This window comes from Heterodontus francisci, chromosome 32 (assembly GCF_036365525.1).
Source record: "Heterodontus francisci isolate sHetFra1 chromosome 32, sHetFra1.hap1, whole genome shotgun sequence".
NCBI classification, from domain to species: Eukaryota; Metazoa; Chordata; class Chondrichthyes; order Heterodontiformes; family Heterodontidae; genus Heterodontus; species Heterodontus francisci.
Genome location: NC_090402.1, coordinates 51,668,891 through 51,688,262, shown reverse-complemented (window position 1 = coordinate 51,688,262; position 19,372 = coordinate 51,668,891). Strand labels below are relative to the sequence as shown.

The 19,372-nt window shown below is 48.6% G+C and overlaps 1 protein-coding gene across 5 annotated transcripts in view; it reads right to left on the bottom strand.

Moving 5' to 3' along the window:
• The window catches only part of grin1a (glutamate receptor, ionotropic, N-methyl D-aspartate 1a), a 447,138-nt gene that overhangs the window by 179,520 nt on the left and 248,246 nt on the right, over positions 1-19,372 (bottom strand). For 4 of the 5 annotated variants that reach the window (XM_068011966.1, XM_068011961.1, XM_068011962.1 and 1 more), the window contains exon 4: positions 16,155-16,255. In XM_068011966.1, the coding sequence (XP_067868067.1) occupies positions 16,155-16,255 (101 nt within the window). Of the gene's footprint in view, positions 1-16,154; positions 16,256-16,832; positions 16,893-19,372 lie in introns of those variants that run through there. The other variant, XM_068011965.1, reaches the window with a different exon arrangement.

Here is a 19,372-nt window from a genome sequence, read left to right as displayed (position 1 = left end):
ACACTAATCCATTGACCGCAGAACAGATCCTAGAGGAGTACAATGATGTACATACAGGTTTAGGATGTCTTCCTGGAGAATATCATCACAAAGCAGATGAGAGGGTAAGACCAATTCAGCATTTGCTGAGGAAAGTTTCTGCTGCCCTCAAGGCCAGCCTGACAGACAAGATCGAAGAGCTGGAAAAGAAGGGAGTAATCAAGAAAGTGACAACCCCTACAGAATGGATTAGCAGCATGGTAGCAGTGACATAACCTAGAAAGTTGAGAGTATGCATCGACCCAAAGAATCTAAATAAAGCTCTGAAGAGATCTCACTACCCCATGGCAACCATCAAATGAATTTTGCCACAACTTGCAAAGGCAAAAGTCTTCACTACCCTCGATGTGAAGGATGGTTACTGGCAAGTAAAGCTAGATGAAAGCAGCAGCTTTCTCAACACATTCTGGACACCGTTCGGGAGATGCAGATGGTTGTGCATGCCGTTTGGCCTTTCCATGGCTCCAGAAGATTATCAAAGCAGACAACATGAGATAGTTAGTGATCTTCCTGGAGTGGAAGCTGTAGTGGATGATCTGCTAGTTTATGGATGCAGAGACTCAATGGAAGAAGCCATTGCTGACCATGATCAAAATCTAGTGCGACTGCTAGACAGAGCTCGCCAGATGAACCTGAAACTGAACAAGAAAAAATTGCAATTAAAGATGCCCGAAGTCAAGTACATAGAGCATGTACTGACAGTAAAAGATCTTCACCCAGATCCCGAAAAGGTGACAGCAGTAGCAGCGATACGGCGACCAACAGATGTAAAAACAGTGCAATGATTTGTTGGATTTGTCAACTATTTAGCAAAATTCTTGCCTAATTTGTCGTTGGAGTGTGAACCATTATGCTAACGCACTGCCAAGGACGTTCAGTGGTATTGGGGCACAGAACAAGAATCAGCATTCACTAAAATCCAGCAACTAGTGACGGCAACGCCATTGCTGAAATACTATGACGTAAATCATCAAGTCACCCTGCAGTGTGACACCAGCGAGACAGTACTTGGAGCGATCCTAAAGCAGCAAGAACAACCGGTTGCATTTGCATCCAGGGCGTTAATGCAAATGGAATGATGCTACGCCCAGATTAAGAAAGAGTGCCTGGCCATTGTCTTTGCCTGTGGATATTTTCATCAATACCTACTTGGAAGAGACAAAGTAACAGTTGAGTCTGACCATAAACCACTTCAAAGCATTTTCCTCAAACCGCTATTATCTGCCCCAAAGCGTCTGCAAAGAATGTTGCTCCGGTTGCAGAGATATCATCTGGATGTGACCTACAAGCAAGGGAAACAGATATACATCGCTGACATGCTGTCGAGAGCAGCACTCCCTATGAAGAAAGTAGAAGGTGCTACGACAGGGTGTGAAATCTTCCAGATCCAATGTTGGGAAAATTCTCCTGCAGCAGGACAGCGACGGCAAGCCATCCTGGTATGGCTAGAACTAGGGACCCCCACTCTTTTACCAGACACACTCCCCACCCCCCCACCCTGCCTCCCGTTCCTGCCACTCGGGAGTGCTGGTAAAATTCAGCCCTGTGTATCTCTGGGAGACTGTGACAGATTTGTGTCGCCTTCTGCAGCAAGACATAGAGCCAAATGCCAATGTGAGCACAGCATTGCCTGGAGCAGTCAAGGTCACTACAGCCCTCAACTTCCTCGCCTCCAGCTCCTTCCAGGCTGCTATCAGAGATACCAGCATTAGTCAACCTGCATCTCATGCTTTCACGAAGCAGCTGAATATTACAGAACTTTACTTGCAATAGGGTCGACACATGGAGCTATCAATGGACAAGGACCTTCAGCACAATGAGGGAGAGGACGCTGATGATTTAGATGATAGCAGGGAAACAGAGGAATTTAAGAGTTGCCTGCAGCCAAAGCTCTTCAGCTCATTGAATGGAACTTCGACTGAACAATCCCTGCTCTCTTCCATTAACAGTCATAGCCAACATCTCTCCCAGTCTTTTCACCGTTATATAAACTGCATCTGTCCAAAGACCAACATTGGGATGTTGATTTCAGCTAACATTACAGGATCATCAGCTTCTATGTGAACACTCCCTGCACATAAAAATTTCAAAAATAGTTATCATTTTACTGCTTCCTAATTATTACAAACACTGATTATTATCCTGGTTCCTTGCCTCTGTCAGAAGTGTTCTCTTACCTACTTTAGTGCTTCTATAAGATGCCTCCAATAGTTTACTAGTGGATTATTTACTGGGAATTGGAAGGCTGCTGTGGCTCATAGAAGAGTTCATGAAATGCTCGAGGAGCTTGGGCCTGAGGGGACGAAGCTGCAGGCTTTAGGAACTCAGTAGCTGCTGCGCAGTCTGGTCCAGCTGGATATCTGGCACTAGCTTGGACAATGGTTCAGGGATCTCAGGAATCCGGATGTGGTGTCATCCTGAATGATGGCAACATATTCAATTCCCATTGCATGACTGCCCCTGAAATTGACCTGCAGCTACTGATCTGTAGGAGAGCAGACTGTAGAAGATAGTGATCTGATTGAAGCCCCAATGCACATTTAATGAAATATAAGCCATGTTTATGCAGTTTGTAAAGACTGGGCCCCTAAATTCTGCACCTCTAACCTCTTCAGCAGGGCTTGGATGTGAGCTGTCCCTCCAGTGAGCAGTGTTTTGGACCATCCTTCCCATCTGCACCTTCTCCTGCTCACCTGCTAACTCACTATCTATACCATGCAGGAAGGTATTTCACTGCTGGAGCTTGAAAGGGTAAGAGTGCATCTTCTGGAGGGTTCTCCCTTCAGTTTGTCTGATTTCAATAATTGAGTCTTCTGGTGGCCTAGAGAAAGGTGTTAGAGGAAGAGAGAGAGACAAGGGGTAGCTGGGGCGTGGAAAGGCTATGCAGGAATTGGTAAGTGTGAGAGTTGAGTAGAAAGGATAAGGGAAGGGAAGATGTCCAAACACTCCACTGTGTGTGACCTCCAGCCTGGCCATCTCCAGCCTGTGCCCTCACTCTGCCGATGTTGTTGATGGTGGCCTTTTCCATTATGAAAAGGAAGGCCCAGCTCCTGTTGTAATCTCCCTCCTGTTGTGTGCCAGATTAGCCTCATCGAAGGGGAGAAGTGGATTATTTTGCACCCTGTTGAAAGGTTTTCGAAATGAAGCAGCTTAACACAGTGTGAAATGTAACAGGAGCAGCAGCAAGTGTGGCCTCGAGGAGGCAGTAATGGATATTGAGAGTGTGATGGGGGCAGTAATGAATATTGAAGTTGTGAGGGCAGGGAGATAGACAGAGTAGTGAAGTGTTCGCTGATGATTTGAATAGAGGAATTGGAAGCGGGAAAAGAATGGATAAATATGAGTCAAAGTGGGTGTCATGCAAGACTGCGTAAAGATTAGGAAAGATATGAAGTGGACTCTTACCTTGGTAGTCCTGATGTGGTATTTCATTTTTTCACTACACTGCAGCAAGTCTTGGGAGCAATACTTATGTCATTGACGTCATATGCCACCCTCACCATTGCTGCTGAGACATCCATCACACATCACCCATTGGCTGTCAGAAGAGAAGAGGACCTCCTTCTTGCTTCTGATCTGCTCTATCAGCAGTTCCACTGCTACATCTCAGTATCTGGGTGCCTGGGTTGTCATTCTTCCTGTTGCATCTCCCTTTAAGGAGGTGAAGGATGCCTTCAGATCAAGGTGCCCCCCACTCAGTGAGCTGTGATTGGTGATAGCAGCTCACCACCATCACTTAAAACTAGGCCCAACCATGTATGTGGCACAGACCCTGCGCCAATTCCCTCAGGCAGGCAGAGCACAAATCCATTGATCACCCGACCAATCAATGCTACATAATGGAAGTCAGCGGCAGTGAGGATCCAGAGTGCTTCAAAACAATTTATTTCACTTCAGGCATATTTCTTAAAGCCTCCAAACACAAACAGCTATTTGACTGCCTCCACCACTTCCACACCGTGGCTGCAGTGTGCACCATCTACAAGGCGTACTGTAATAACTTGCCAAGGCTCCTTCAACACCATTCCTTCGCTGCAACTGGGTCGAAAACCTGGAACTCCCTTCCTAACAGTGCTGTGGGTGTATCTACACCAAATGGGCTACAACAGTTGAAGAAGGCAGCTCACCACCACCTTCTCAAGGGAAAGTAAGGCTTGATAATGAGGATTAATAATAAGTGACAACCACAACTTGAGAATGAAATTTTAAAAAACAAAGGGCTGTATTTTCCTTATATATAGTGGAGGAAAATCAGGCGAGGAGGCCTACCGTGACCTGGATTATGACCTGGATTATCCTCATCCATAATGGCCAACCCCAGCAATGGAGGTTGGCGACCATCTATTTGTTGCCATGTTAAATGTCAGTGATGGTAGCAAAGCAGTGCCTGGCAATCCAACTAAGCACTGACATAACCAGAAGAGGAGTGGCATTCGACTCCATGGCAGCGGCAAAGTCTTGTCGATATCCCTGTTGGACAGAAAAACCTTGGGCATCTCTCCATCTCCTCAGGTCCCAGAAACTTACCAATTTGGAGTCTTGACTTTACCTGAGGTTAATAAAAAAACTGAACCTCCTCCCATCTTTGAGGCTTTTCTGCTCTCTCAAAGTGGCCTCCTCCTTTCTCGCACGGCAGAGTGTCCAGACCTCTTCCCACTCCAGCAAAAGCAGGCTGCCTCTCGGTGATGGAGATCAACTGGGAATGAACTTCACACCACCTTAAGTAGTAATAAACTGTGACCCAGGAAGAAGGGTTGGGGTCATAGCAGAGAGTGGAAGCTTCTGCTCCATTCATTACTCCTCCCCCCCACAAGCCCCCTGCCCCAGCACACACCATCACCACTGGCCAATCTCTCAGGGGAGGAGGAAGATCAGTCCCAAATGTCTGTGACATTCTTTCAGTCTCTTCACAGATCCGAAACAGATTCCAAACACTATGTTAGGGGAGGAGGTGGTATCCTGTTTAAGATTCTCCTTGTGTCAGCTCCATGCCAGTTATTCCAGAGTTAATGGGAAACATTCAGAAGGTCAGATCATGGCTGAAGTAATGCCACAGATTTTTCATTTAATGCCAGAGGGAAGCTCGAGGGTGCAGACTGAGTACTCGATATATGAACAGCCCGATTCAATTCATTGGTAGTGAACATCAGGAAGTTTCTAGAATGGGCAGTTAATCAACAATACTGGGAGTTTAAAATCCACTAGGCTGCAATGTGAAGCAGGGAGATTGGAAACTGGAACAATCCTTCAATGTCACCATGCAGCAGTTACAAGGATAGTGAACAAGTGACTTTACACAGGCTATTAAAAACAGTAATTCAACATGCCCCACCTTTAGTCACTACAACATTTCATGACGAAGAGATAAAACAAAGCCACAGGATAAAACAGTGAGAAGCATCATACTAGGTGAATGGACTGAAATCCAAAACAAACCTGTTGGGGAAAGAAAGGTAAAGTGTAGACAAACTCTCGAGATAGGTGCTGGATACAGAGAGAGAGAATCTGGGAATGGTGCTGGATACAGAGAGAGAGAATCTGAGAATGGAGTTGGATACAGAGAGAGAGAATCTGAGAATGGATCTGGATACAGAGAGAGAGAATCTGGAGAATGAAACTGGATACAGAGAGAGAGAAACTGGGAATGGAGCTGGATACAGAGAGAGAGAATCTGGGAATGGAGCTGGATACAGAGAGAGAGAATCTGGGAATGGATCTGGATACAGAGAGAGAGAATCTGAGAATGGAGCTGGATACAGAGAGAGAGAATCTGAGAATGGAGCTGGATACAGAGAGAGAGAATCTGAGAATGGAGTTGGATACAGAGAGAGAGAATCTGAGAATGGATCTGGATACAGAGAGAGAGAATCTGGAGAATGAAACTGGATACAGAGAGAGAGAAACTGAGAATGGAGTTGGATACAGAGAGAGAGAATCTGGGAATGGAGCTGGATACAGAGAGAGAGACTCTGGAGAATGAAACTGGATACAGAGAGAGAGAAACTGGGAATGGAGCTGGATACAGAGAGAGAGAATCTGGGAATGGATCTGGATACAGAGAGAGAGACTCTGGAGAATGAAACTGGATACAGAGAGAGAGAATCTGAGAATGGAGCTGGATACAGAGAGAGAGAATCTGGGAATGGAGCTGGATACAGAGAGAGAGACTCTGGAGAATGAAACTGGATACAGAGAGAGAGAATCTGGGAATGGAGCTGGATACAGAGAGAGAGAATCTGGAGAATGAAACTGGATGCAGAGAGAGAGAATCTGGGAATGGAGCTGGATACAGAGAGAGAGAATCTGAGAATGGAGCTGGATACAGAGAGAGAGAATTTGAGAATGCAGCTGGATACAGAGGGAGAGAAACTGGGAATAGAGCTGGATACAGAGAGAGAGAATCTGAGAATGGAGCTGGATACAGAGAGAGAGAATCTGGGAATGGAGGTGGATACAGAGAGAGAGAATGTGGGAATGGAGCTGGATACAGAGAGAGAGAAACTGGGAATGGAGCTGGATACAGAGAGAGAGAATCTGGGAATGGAGCGAGAAACAGAGAGAGAGAATCTGGGAATGGAGCTGGATACAGAGAGATAGAGAATCTGGGAATGGAGCTGGATACAGAGAGAGAGAATCTGGGAATGGAGCTGGATACAGAGAGATAGAGAATCTGGGAATGGAGCTGGATACAGAGAGAGAGAATCTGGGAATGGAGCTGGATACAGAGAGAGAGACTCTGGAGAATGAAACTGGGTACAGAGAGAGAGAATCTGGGAATGGAGCTGGATACTGAGAGAGAGAATCTGGGAATGGAGCTGGATACAGAGAGAGAGAATCTGGAGAATGAAACTGGATACAGAGAGAGAGAATCTGGGAATGGAGCTGGATACAGAGAGAGAGAATGTGAGAATGCAGCTGGATACAGAGAGAGAGACTCTGGAGAATGAAACTGGATACAGAGAGAGAGAATCTGGGAATGAAACTGGATACAGAGAGAGAGAATCTGGGAATGAAGCTGGGTACAGAGAGAGAGAATCTGAGAATGGAGCTGGATACAGAGAGAGAGACTCTGGAGAATGAAACTGGATACAGAGAGAGAGAATCTGGGAATGGATCTGGATACAGAGAGAGAGAATCTGGGAATGGAGCCAGATACAGAGAGAGGGAATCTGAGAATGGAGCTGGGTACATAGAGAGAGAATCTGGAGAATGAAACTGGATACAGAGAGAGAGAATCTGGGAATGGAGCCGGATACAGAGAGAGAGAATCTGAGAATGCAGCTGGATACAGAGAGAGAGAATCTGAGAATGGAGCTGGATACAGAGAGAGAGAATCTGAGAATGGAGGTGGATACAGAGAGAGAGAATCTGAGAATGGAGGTGGATACAGAGAGAGAGAATCTGGAGAATGAAACTGGAAACAGAGAGAGAGAATCTGGGAATGGATCTGGATACAGAGAGAGAGAATCTGAGAATGCAGCTGGATACAGAGAGTGAGACTCTGGAGAATGAAACTGGATACAGAGAGAGAGAATCTGGGAATGGAGCCGGATAAAGAGAGAGAGAATCTGAGAATGGAGCTGGATACAGAGAGAGAGAATCTGAGAATGGAGGTGGATACAGAGAGAGAGAATCTGGGAATGGATCTGGATACAGAGAGAGAGACTCTGGGAATGGATCTGGATACAGAGAGAAAGAATCTGAGAATGGAGCTGGATACAGAGAGAGAGACTCTGGAGAATGAAACTGGATACAGAGAGAGAGAAACTGGGAATGGAGCTGGGAACATAGAGAGAGAATCTGGAGAATGAAACTGGAAACAGAGAGAGAGAATCTGGGAATGGATCTGGATACAGAGAGAGAGAATCTGAGAATGGATCTGGAAACAGAGAGAGAGAATCTGGAGAATGAAACTGGAAACAGAGAGAGAGCTCAGTCCGCAAGCAGGACCCTGAGCTTCCGGTTGCTTGCCATTTCAACACTCCCCCCTGCTCTCATGCTCACATCTCTGTCCTGGGATTGCTGCAGTGTTCCAGTGAACATCAATGCAAGCTCGAGGAACAGCATCTCATCTATCGATTAGGCACACTACAGCCTGCCGGTCTGAACATTGAGTTCAATAATTTCAGAGCATGACAGCCCCCCATTTTACTTTCATTTTTAGTCATTTTTAGTTATTTTTTCTTCCTTTTTCTTTTACATTCCTTTTTACATTTTTTACAATCTTTTTTTGCATTTATTTCATTTCATCTTAGTTTGTTCAGTTTGCTTACCCACTGTTTTTTTCAGGTTGTTTTTCTTCAGGTTTGCACTTGCTGCTGTTCAATATTCAGTATATTCACACCTAATCTGTACTAATGCTTTGTCTTTCAACACACCATTAACATATTGTTTGCCTTTGCTCCGTGAACTTTTGGTCAGCTATGTGGCCTGGTCCAATCTGCACCTTCTCCTTTGTTATCTCTTGCCCAACCCCCACCTCACTTGTTTATAATCTGTGACTTTTCCAATATTTGTCAGTTCCGAAGAAGGGTCACTGACCCGAAACGTTAACTCTGCTTCTCTTTCCACAGATGCTGCCAGACCTGCTGAGTGAATCCAGCATTTCTTGTTTTTGTGTGAGAGAGAATCTGGGAATGGATCTGGATACAGAGAGAGAGAATCTGAGAATGGATCTGGATACAGAGAGAGAGAATCTGAGAATGGAGTTGGATACAGAGAGAGAGAATCAGGGAATGGAGCTGGATACAGAGAGAGAGAATCTGGAGAATGAAACTGGATACAGAGAGAGAGAATCTGAGAATGGAGCTGGATACAGAGAGAGAGAATCTGGGAATGGAGCTGGATACAGAGAGAGAGACTCTGGAGAATGAAACTGGATACAGAGAGAGAGAAACTGGGAATGGAGCTGGATACAGAGAGAGAGAATCTGGGAATGGAGCTGGATACAGAGAGAGAGAATCTGGGAATGGATCTGGATACAGAGAGAGAGACTCTGGAGAATGAAACTGGATACAGAGAGAGAGAAACTGAGAATGGAGCTGGATACAGAGAGAGAGAATCTGGGAATGGAGCTGGATAGAGAGAGAGAGAATCTGAGAATGGAGCTGGAGACAGAGAGAGTGATTCTGGGAATGGAGCTGGATACAGAGAGAGAGAATCTGGGAATGGATCTGGATACAGAGAGAGAGAGACTCTGGGGAATGAAACTGGGTACACAGAGAGAGAATCTGGGAATGGATCTGGATACCGAGAGAGAGACTCTGGAGAATGAAACTGGAAACAGAGAGAGAGAATCTGAGAATGGAGCTGGATACAGAGAGAGAGAATCTGGGAATGGAGCTGGATACACAGAGAGAGAAACTGGGAATGGAGCTGGATACAGAGAGAGAGAATCTGGGAATGGAGCTAGAAACAGAGAGAGAGAGAATCTGGGAATGGAGCTGGATACAGAGAGAGAGAATCTGGGAATGGAGCTGGATACAGAGAGAGAGACTCTGGAGAATGAAACTGGGTACAGAGAGAGAGAATCTGGGAATGGAGCTGGATACTGAGAGAGAGAATCTGGGAATGGAGCTGGATACAGAGAGAGAGAATCTGGAGAATGAAACTGGATACAGAGAGAGAGAATCTGGGAATGGAGCTGGATACAGAGAGAGAGAGAAACTGGGAATGGAGCTGGATACAGAGAGAGAGAATCTGGGAATGGAGCTGGATACAGAGAGAGAGAGAATCTGGGAATGGAGCTGGACACAGAGAGAGAGAATCTGAGAATGGAGCTGGATACAGAGAGAGAGAATCTGGGAACGGAGCAGGATACAGAGAGAGAGAATCTGGGAATGGAGGTGGATACCGAGAGAGAGAATCTGGAAATGGAGCTGGATACAGAGAGAGAGAATCTGGGAATGGAGGTGGATACAGAGAGAGAGAATCTGGGAATGGAGCAGGATACAGAGAGAGAGACTCTGGAAATGGAGGTGGATACAGAGAGAGAGAGAATCTGGGAATGAAGCTGGATACAGAGAGGGAGAGAATCTGGAGAATGAAAGTGGATACAGAGAGAGAGAATCTGGGAATGGAGCCGGATACAGAGAGAGAGAATCTGTGAATGGAGATGGATACAGAGAGAGAGAATCAGGGAATGGAGGTGGATACAGAGAGAGAGAATCTGGGAATGGAGCTGGATACAGAGAGAGAGAATCTGGGAATGGAGGTGGATACAGAGAGAGAGAATCTGGGAATGGAGCAGGATACAGAGAGAGAGACTCTGGAAATGGAGGTGGATACAGAGAGAGAGAGAATCTGGGAATGAAGCTGGATACAGAGAGGGAGAGAATCTGGAGAATGAAAGTGGATACAGAGAGAGAGAATCTGGGAATGGAGCCGGATACAGAGAGAGAGAATCTGTGAATGGAGATGGATACAGAGAGAGAGAATCAGGGAATGGAGGTGGATACAGAGAGAGAGACTCTGGAGAATGAAACTGGATACAGAGAGAGAGAAACTGGGAATGGAGCTGGATACAGAGAGAGAGAATCTGGGAATGGAGCTGAATACAGAGAGAGAGAATCTAGGAATGGAGCTGGATACAGAGAGAGAGAATCTGGGAATGGAGCTGGATAGAGAAAGAGAGAATCTGGGAATGGAGCTAGATACAGAGAGAGAGAATCTGGGAATGGAGCTGGATACAGAGTGAGAGAATCTGGGAATGGAGCTGGATACAGAGAGAGAGAATCTGGGAATGGAGCTGGATACAGAGAGAGAGACTCTGGAGAATGAAACTGGGTACAGAGAGAGAGAATCTGGGAATGGAGCTGGATACAGAGAGAGAGAATCTGGGAATGGAGCTGGATACAGAGAGAGAGAATCTGGAGAATGAAACTGGATACAGAGAGAGAGAATCTGAGAATGGAGCTGGATACCGAGAGAGAGACTCTGGAGAATGAAACTGGATACAAAGAGAGAGATTCTGAGAATGGAGCTGGATACAGAGAGAGAGAATCTGGGAATGGAGCTGGATACAGAGAGAGAGACTCTGGAGAATGAAACTGGATACAGAGAGAGAGAAACTGGGAATAGAGCTGGATACAGAGAGAGAGAATCTGAGAATGGAGCTGGATACAGAGAGAGAGAATCTGGGAATGGAGGTGGATACAGAGAGAGAGAATGTGGGAATGGAGCTGGATACAGAGAGAGAGAAACTGGGAATGGAGCTGGATACAGAGAGAGAGAATCTGGGAATGGAGCGAGAAACAGAGAGAGAGAATCTGGGAATGGAGCTGGATACAGAGAGATAGAGAATCTGGGAATGGAGCTGGATACAGAGAGAGAGAATCTGGGAATGGAGCTGGATACAGAGAGAGAGACTCTGGAGAATGAAACTGGGTACAGAGAGAGAGAATCTGGGAATGGAGCTGGATACTGAGAGAGAGAATCTGGGAATGGAGCTGGATACAGAGAGAGAGAATCTGGAGAATGAAACTGGATACAGAGAGAGAGAATCTGGGAATGGAGCTGGATACAGAGAGAGAGAGAAACTGGGAATGGAGCTGGATACAGAGAGAGAGAATCTGGGAATGGAGCTGGATACAGAGAGAGAGAGAATCTGGGAATGGAGCTGGATACAGAGAGAGAGAATCTGAGAATGGAGCTGGATTACAGAGAGAGAGAATCTGGGAACGGAGCAGGATACAGAGAGAGAGAATCTGGGAATGGAGGTGGATACCGAGAGAGAGAATCTGGAAATGGAGCTGGATACAGAGAGAGAGAATCTGGGAATGGAGGTGGATACAGAGAGAGAGAATCTGGGAATGGAGCAGGATACAGAGAGAGAGACTCTGGAAATGGAGGTGGATACAGAGAGAGAGAGAATCTGGGAATGAAGCTGGATACAGAGAGGGAGAGAATCTGGAGAATGAAACTGGATACAGAGAGAGAGAATCTGGGAATGGAGCTGGATACAGAGAGAGAGAATCTGGGAATGGAGCTGGATACACACAGAGAGAGAATCTGGGACTGGAGCTGGATACAGAGAGAGAGAATCTGAGAATGGGGCTGGATACAGAGAGAGAGAATCTGGGAATGGAGGTGGATACAGAGAGAGAGAGAATCTGGGAATGAAGCTGGATACAGAGAGAGTGAATCTGGGAATGGAGCTGGATACAGAGCGAGAGAATCTGAGAATGGAGCTGGATACAGAGAGAGAGAATCTGGGAATGGAGCTGGATACAGAGAAACAGAATCTGGGAATGGAGCTGGATACAGAGAGAGAGAATCTGGGAATGAAGCTGGATACAGAGAGAGTGAATCTGGGAATGGAGCTGGATACAGAGCGAGAGAATCTGAGAATGGAGCTGGGTCCAGAGGGAGAGAATCTGGGAATGGAGCTGGATACAGAGAGAGAGAATCTGAGAATGGAGCTGGGTACAGAGAGAGAGAATCTGGGAATGGAGCTGGATACAGAGAGAGAGAATCTGAGAATTTAGCTGGACACAGACAGACTCTGGAGAATAGAGCTGGGTACAGTACAGACGGACTCTGGGGAATGGAGCTGGGTACAGACAGACTCTGGGGAATGGAGCTGGGTACAGACAGATTCTGGGGAATGGAGCTGGGTACAGACAGACTCTGGGGAATGGAGTCGGGTACAGACAGGTTCTGAGGAATGGAGCTGGGTACAGACAGACTCTGGGGAATGGAGCTGGGTACAGACAGATTCTGGGGATGGAGTTGGGTACAGGCGGACTCTGGGGAATGGAGCTGGGTACAGACAGACTCTGGGGAATGGAGTTGGGTACAGGCAGACGCTGGGGAATGGAGTTGGGTACAGACGGACTCTGGGGAAAGGAGCTGGGTGCAGACAGATTCTGGGGAATGGAGCTGGGTACAGACAGACTCTGGGGAATGGAGCTGGGTACAGACAGACGCTGGGGAATGGAGTTGGGTACAGACGGACTTTGGGGAATGGAGCTGGGTGCAGACAGACTCTGGGGAATGGAGCTGGGTACAGACAGACTCTGGGGAATGGAGCTGGGTACAGACAGACTCTGGGGAATGGAGCTGGGTACAGACAGACTCTGGGGAATGGAGCTGGGTACAGACGGACTCTGGGGAATGGAGCTGGGTACAGACGGACTCTGGGGAATGGAGCTGCGTACAGACAGACTCTGGGGAATGGAGTTGCGTACAGACAGATTCTGGGGAATGGAGCTGGGTCCAGACAGATTCTGGGCAATGGAGCTGGGTACAGACAGATTCTGGGGAATGGAGCTGGGTACAGACAGACTCTGGGGAATGGAGTTGGGTACAGACAGACTCTGGGGCATGGAGCTGGGTACAGACGGACTCTGGGGAATGGAGCTGGGTACAGACGGACTCTGGGAAATGGAGATGGGTACAGACAGACTCTGGGGAATGGAGCTGGGTACAGACAGACTCTGGGGAATGGAGCTGGGTACAGACGGACAATGGGGAATGAAGCTGGGTAAAGACTGACTCTGGGAATGGAGCTGGGTACAGACGGCATCTGGGGAATGGAGCTGGGTACAGACGGACTCTGGAGAATGGAGTTGGGTATAGACGGACTCTGGGGAATGGAGCTGGGTACAGACAGACTCTGGGGAATGGAGCTGGGTACAGACAGACTCTGGGGAATGGAGCTGGGTACAGACAGATTCTGGGGAATGGAGCTGGGTACAGACAGACTCTGGGGAATGGAGCTGGGTCCAGACAGACACTGGGGAATGGAGCTGGGTACAGATGGACTCTGGGGAATGGAGCTGGGTACAGACAGACTCTGGGGAATGGAGTTGGGTCCAGACGGACACTGGGGAACGGAGCTGGGTACAGACAGATTCTGGGGAATGGAGCTGGGTACAGCCAGACTCTGGGGAATGGAGCTGGGTACAGACAGACTCTGGGGAATGAAGCTGGGTACAGACAGACTCTGGAGAATGGAGTTGGGTACAGACGGACTCTGGGGAATGGAGCTGGGTACAGACAGACTCTGGGGAATGGAGCTGGGTACAGACGGACTCTGGGGAATGGAGTTGGGTACAGACAGACTCTGGGGAATGGAGCTGGGTACAGACGGACAATGGGGAATGAAGCTGGGTAAAGACTGACTCTGGGAATGGAGCTGGGTACAGACGGCATCTGGGGAATGGAGCTGGGTACAGACGGACTCTGGAGAATGGAGTTGGGTATAGACGGACTCTGGGGAATGGAGCTGGGTACAGACAGACTCTGGGGAATGGAGCTGGGTACAGACAGACTCTGGGGAATGGAGCTGGGTACAGACAGATTCTGGGGAATGGAGCTGGGTACAGACAGACTCTGGGGAATGGAGCTGGGTCCAGACAGACACTGGGGAATGGAGCTGGGTACAGATGGACTCTGGGGAATGGAGCTGGGTACAGACAGACTCTGGGGAATGGAGTTGGGTCCAGACGGACTCGGGAATGGAGTTGGGTACAGACGGACTCTGGGGAATGGAGCTGGGTGCAGACGGACTCTGGGGAATGGAGCTGGGTACAGACAGACTCTGGGGAATGAAGCTGGGTACAGACAGACTCTGGAGAATGGAGTTGGGTACAGACGGACTCTGGGGAATGGAGCTGGGTACAGAGACTCTGGGGAATGGAGCTGGGTACAGACGGACTCTGGGGAATGGAGTTGGGTACAGACAGACTCTGGAGAATGGAACTGGGTACAGACGGACTCTGGAGAATGGAGTTGGGTACAGACGGACTCTGGGGAATGGAGCTGGGTACAGACGGACCCTGGGGAATGGAACTGGGTACAGACGGACTCTGGGGAATGGAGCTGGGTTCAGACGGACTCTGGGGAATGGAGCTGGGTACAGACAGACTCTGGGGAATGGAGCCAGGTACAGACAGATTCTGGGTAATGGAGCCGGGTACAGACAGACTCGGGAATGGAGTTGGGTACAGACGGACTCTGGGGAATGGAGCTGGGTACAGACGGACTATGGGGAATGGAGCTGGGTACAGACAGACTCTGGGGAATGGAGCTGGGTGCAGACGGACTCTGGGGAATGGAGCTGGGCACAGACAGACTCTTGGGAATGGAGTTGGGTCCAGACAGACTCTGGGGAATGGTGCTGGGTACAGACAGACTCTGGGGAATGGAGCTGGGTACAGACAGACTCTGGGGAATGGAGCTGGGTACAGGCAGACTCTGGGGAATGGAGCTGGGTACAGACAGACGCTGGGGAATGGAGTTGGGTACAGACAGATTCTGGGGAATGGAGCTGGGGACAGACAGATTCTGGGGAATGGAGCTGGGTACAGACAGACTCTGGTGAATGGAGCTGGGTACAGATGGACTCTGGGGAATGGAGCTGGGTACAGACAGACTCTGGGGAATGGAGTTGGGTCCAGACGGACACTGGGGAACGGAGCTGGGTACAGACAGATTCTGGGGAATGGAGCTGGGTACAGCCAGACTCTGGGGAATGGAGCTGCGTACAGACAGACTCTGGAGAATGGAGTTGGGTACAGACGGACTCTGGGGAATGGAGCTGGGTACAGACAGACTCTGGGGAATGGAGCTGGGTACAGACGGACTCTGGGGAATGGAGTTGGGTACAGACAGACTCTGGGGAATGGAGCTGGGTACAGACGGACTCTGGGGAATGAAGCTGGGTACAGACGGACTCTGGAGAATGGAGTTGGGTACAGACGGACTCTGGGGAATGGAGCTGGGTACAGACAGACTCTGGGGAATGGAGCTGGGTACAGACGGACTCTGGGGATTGGAGCTGGGTACAGACAGACTCTGGGGAATGGAGCCGGGTACAGACAGATTCTGGGTAATGGAGCTGGGTACAGACAGACTCGGGAATGGAGTTGGGTACAGACGGACTCTGGGGAATGGAGCTGGGTGCAGACGGACTCTGGGGAATGGAGCTGGGTACAGACAGACTCTGGGGAATGGAGCTGGGTGCAGACGGACTCTGGGGAATGGAGCTGGGTGTTGGCAGAATCCCAGGGTACAGGGCAGGCTACAAACAGACTCCTCCCGACAGGACCTGGGATGAGACAGATGCACAGAACATAATGACTAGCATTTATATCGGATAGTTTGCCACTTACTTGGCTGACAGGATGATGACTCTTGCCTCCAACTCCTTGGCTTCAAGCAGCATTGATGTCATGTTTGTGGTGCCTGGTTCAAACTGTAGGACCTTCTCAGCCTGTAGTTGGTGCAGGGATTCAGAATTACTACACGATTTGTCCAAAGCCATCCTTTTCGGCCTCTTTCAGTCAACGACGCCTTTGATCTCCAGCATAGATCAGCTTAAAGGCGATCAAATAACTGGGTCCGTCTGGAGCCAATGTGAGCTACAGAGTTCTCTGTACTGGGCATGCAAACTAAGATAGAACAAGACCAAAAAAGGGTGCGTGCATCTGACAAGAGTAGAATAGAGGGGAAAAAATGCATCTCAACCTGAAAAAGAGTTGGTCGGTCTTTCAAAAAAAAGAGTCTTAAACGGAGTGAAGTCAGAGGAAAAAGTCATGGCTTGATTCTAAAATGTACTTTAAAAAAACTTGCAAGTTAGTCTTTATTCAACATGCATGTGTCCTTATAACAAGATTTGGTTAGGTGGGGGCGACTCATGTTCTTTAACCATTCTCATTGACAAACCAAAAGAATCTGTTTGAAACTAACAGCGTGCTACCAGAACAGTCTCATTGGTCATTCTGTGACTGTGGCTCGGCTACTCCGTTAGTTTACGATTGCTGGCTCGTGCAGTCTACATGCAAATATACCTTTGGTCCTCGCCTGCTGTCATACGAATGTTGGTCGTTGTTTTCAAAGTTCCGTTTTATATTCTGATGAGTAATGTGCACAGAGAAAATATGTAGACACAGAAGAATATTATAAACAGTTGAAAATGACGTGTAGTAAGCAATTTAACCCTCTCTCCTCTTCAGGGTCAAACGTATCACTGGAACTCGCAAAAAAAACAGCTCCTCAGTTGTTTGAAGGATCTGTGACTATGGCACTGTGATATTAGCTGTGTGATACTGGTCTGTGAAACTAGCATTGTGTCACTGGCTGTGTGACTGGCTCTGTGAATCTAGCACTGGCACTGTAATATTGGCACTGTGATATTGACACCATAATACTAGTTGGTTGATACTGGCACTGTGACCCTGGCTGTGTGATAATGCCACTGTGATTATTGGCACTATAAACTGGAACTGTGATACTGGCACTGTGACACTAACTTTGTAAGACTGGCAGTGTGACGCTGGCTGTGTGGTACAGGTTCTGTGAATCTAGCTGTGTGACACTGGCTGTGTGACACTGGCTATGTAACACTTTTCTGTGATACTGGCTCTGTGAGTGGATTTGAGACATTGGCTGTATGAATTGAGATGTGTGACACTGTCTCTTTGTGACTGGTTCTCTGAAGCACTGGCCTTGTGGCTTTGGCACCACAACACTACCTCTGTAACACTGACTCTATGATACTAGCTCTGTGACACTGGGGGCTGGATTTTACGCTGGGCGGACGGGAGCTGGCAAAAGTCGGTGGCGAGCCCACATCCGCCCAGCCCGGGCATCCGACCCACATTTTACAGATGCCCGGGCTTTAAATGTTTCGAGGCGGGACTTCCACCCACTTAAGGGAGGAAGTCTTGCCTCATTGAGCTGCCGGCTAATCATCGGGTTGGCAGTTCTTAGTCCCAGAAGTGCCACCAGGAACGGTGGCCACTGCTGGGACTGCGGCCTAGCCAAGGACATGGAGCCAGGACTGAAGGTAAGTAAGGGTTGCCTCACCATGGGAATCGGTTGCGACCCAGCGAGGCAAGTGTAGTCATTTGGGGGGAAGGGGGCGTCTCGGGTCCTGGGGATGGTTGGGGAAGCGGGGGCGGCCCTCAATCGGACACCCTATGCCCAATTGTCAGCCCCTCCCCCACCCCCCGCCCCGCCGATGCGCTAAGAGGCCGCCAGGTCTCACTGGGATGCCTTTCATGTCTACCGGTCGCCCACCTGCCACTGGTAAAATACCCGTGGAGGCTGGCGAAGGCCCTTAAGTGGCCACTTAAGGGCGTTGATTGGCCTGGGGCGGGCGGCCCGGTTCATGTCCCCCTGCGGCTCATGTAAAGTGGGGCGGAGGCAGGTGGGGGCCAGGAGGCGGGTGGGGGCCAGGAAGGCCTCCCGGACCCTCCCGCTCAATTTCACGTCATCCCCCCCCCATCCTCCCCACTGCCATCATCCAACTTGCTGGGTTGGCATAAAATTCCGGCCTGGATCTGTGAATCTAACTCTGTGGCATTGGCAATATGAAACTAGCATGATGACACTGATTCTGTGACACTGGCATGGTGACACTGGCTCTGGGTGACTGACAGTGTGACACTGGCTGTGTGAGAATGGCTCTGTGACACTGGCTGTGTGAGTGACTCTGTGAGAATGGCTCTGTGACACTGGCTCTGTGAGTGACTCTGTGAGAATGGCTTAGTGACACTGGCTCTGTGAGTGACTCGATGAGAATGGCTTAGTGACACTGGCTCTGTGAGAATGACTCTGTGACACTGGCTCTGTGAGTGACTCTATGAGAATGGCTTAGTGACACTGGCTCTGTGAGTGACTCTGTGAGAATGGCTCTGTGACACTGGCTCTGTGAGTGACTCTGTGAGAATGGCTCTGTGACACTGGCTCTGTGAGTGACTCTGTGAGAATGACTCTGTGACACTGGCTCTGTGAGTGACTCTGTGAGAATGGCTCTGTGACACTGGCTCTGTGAGTGACTCTATGAGAATGGCTTAGTGACACTGGCTCTGTGAGTGACTCTGTGAGAATGGCTCTGTGACACTGGCTCTGTGAGTAACTCTATGAGAATGACTCTGTGACACTGGCTCTGTGAGTGACTCTGTGAGAATGGCTCTGTGACACTGGCTCTGTGAGTGACTTTATGAGAATGGCTTAGTGACACTGGCTCTGTGAGTGACTCTGTGAGAATGGCTCTGTGACACTGGCTCTGTGAGTAACTCTATGAGAATGACTCTGTGACACTGGCTCTGTGAGTGACTCTGTGAGAATGGCTCTGTGACACTGGCTCTGTGAGTGACTCTATGAGAATGGCTTAGTGACACTGGCTCTGTGAGTGACTCTATGAGAATGGCTCTGCACATTTACTCTCTGCCTCTATTTATAAAGCCTAAGATCCCGTATGACTTATTAACCAGGTTCTCAATCTGCCCTGCCAGCTTCCATGATTTGTGCATATACCCCAGGTTTCTCTGCTTCTGAACCCCCTTTAGAATTGTATCCTTTATTTTAAATTGCCTTTCTTCAT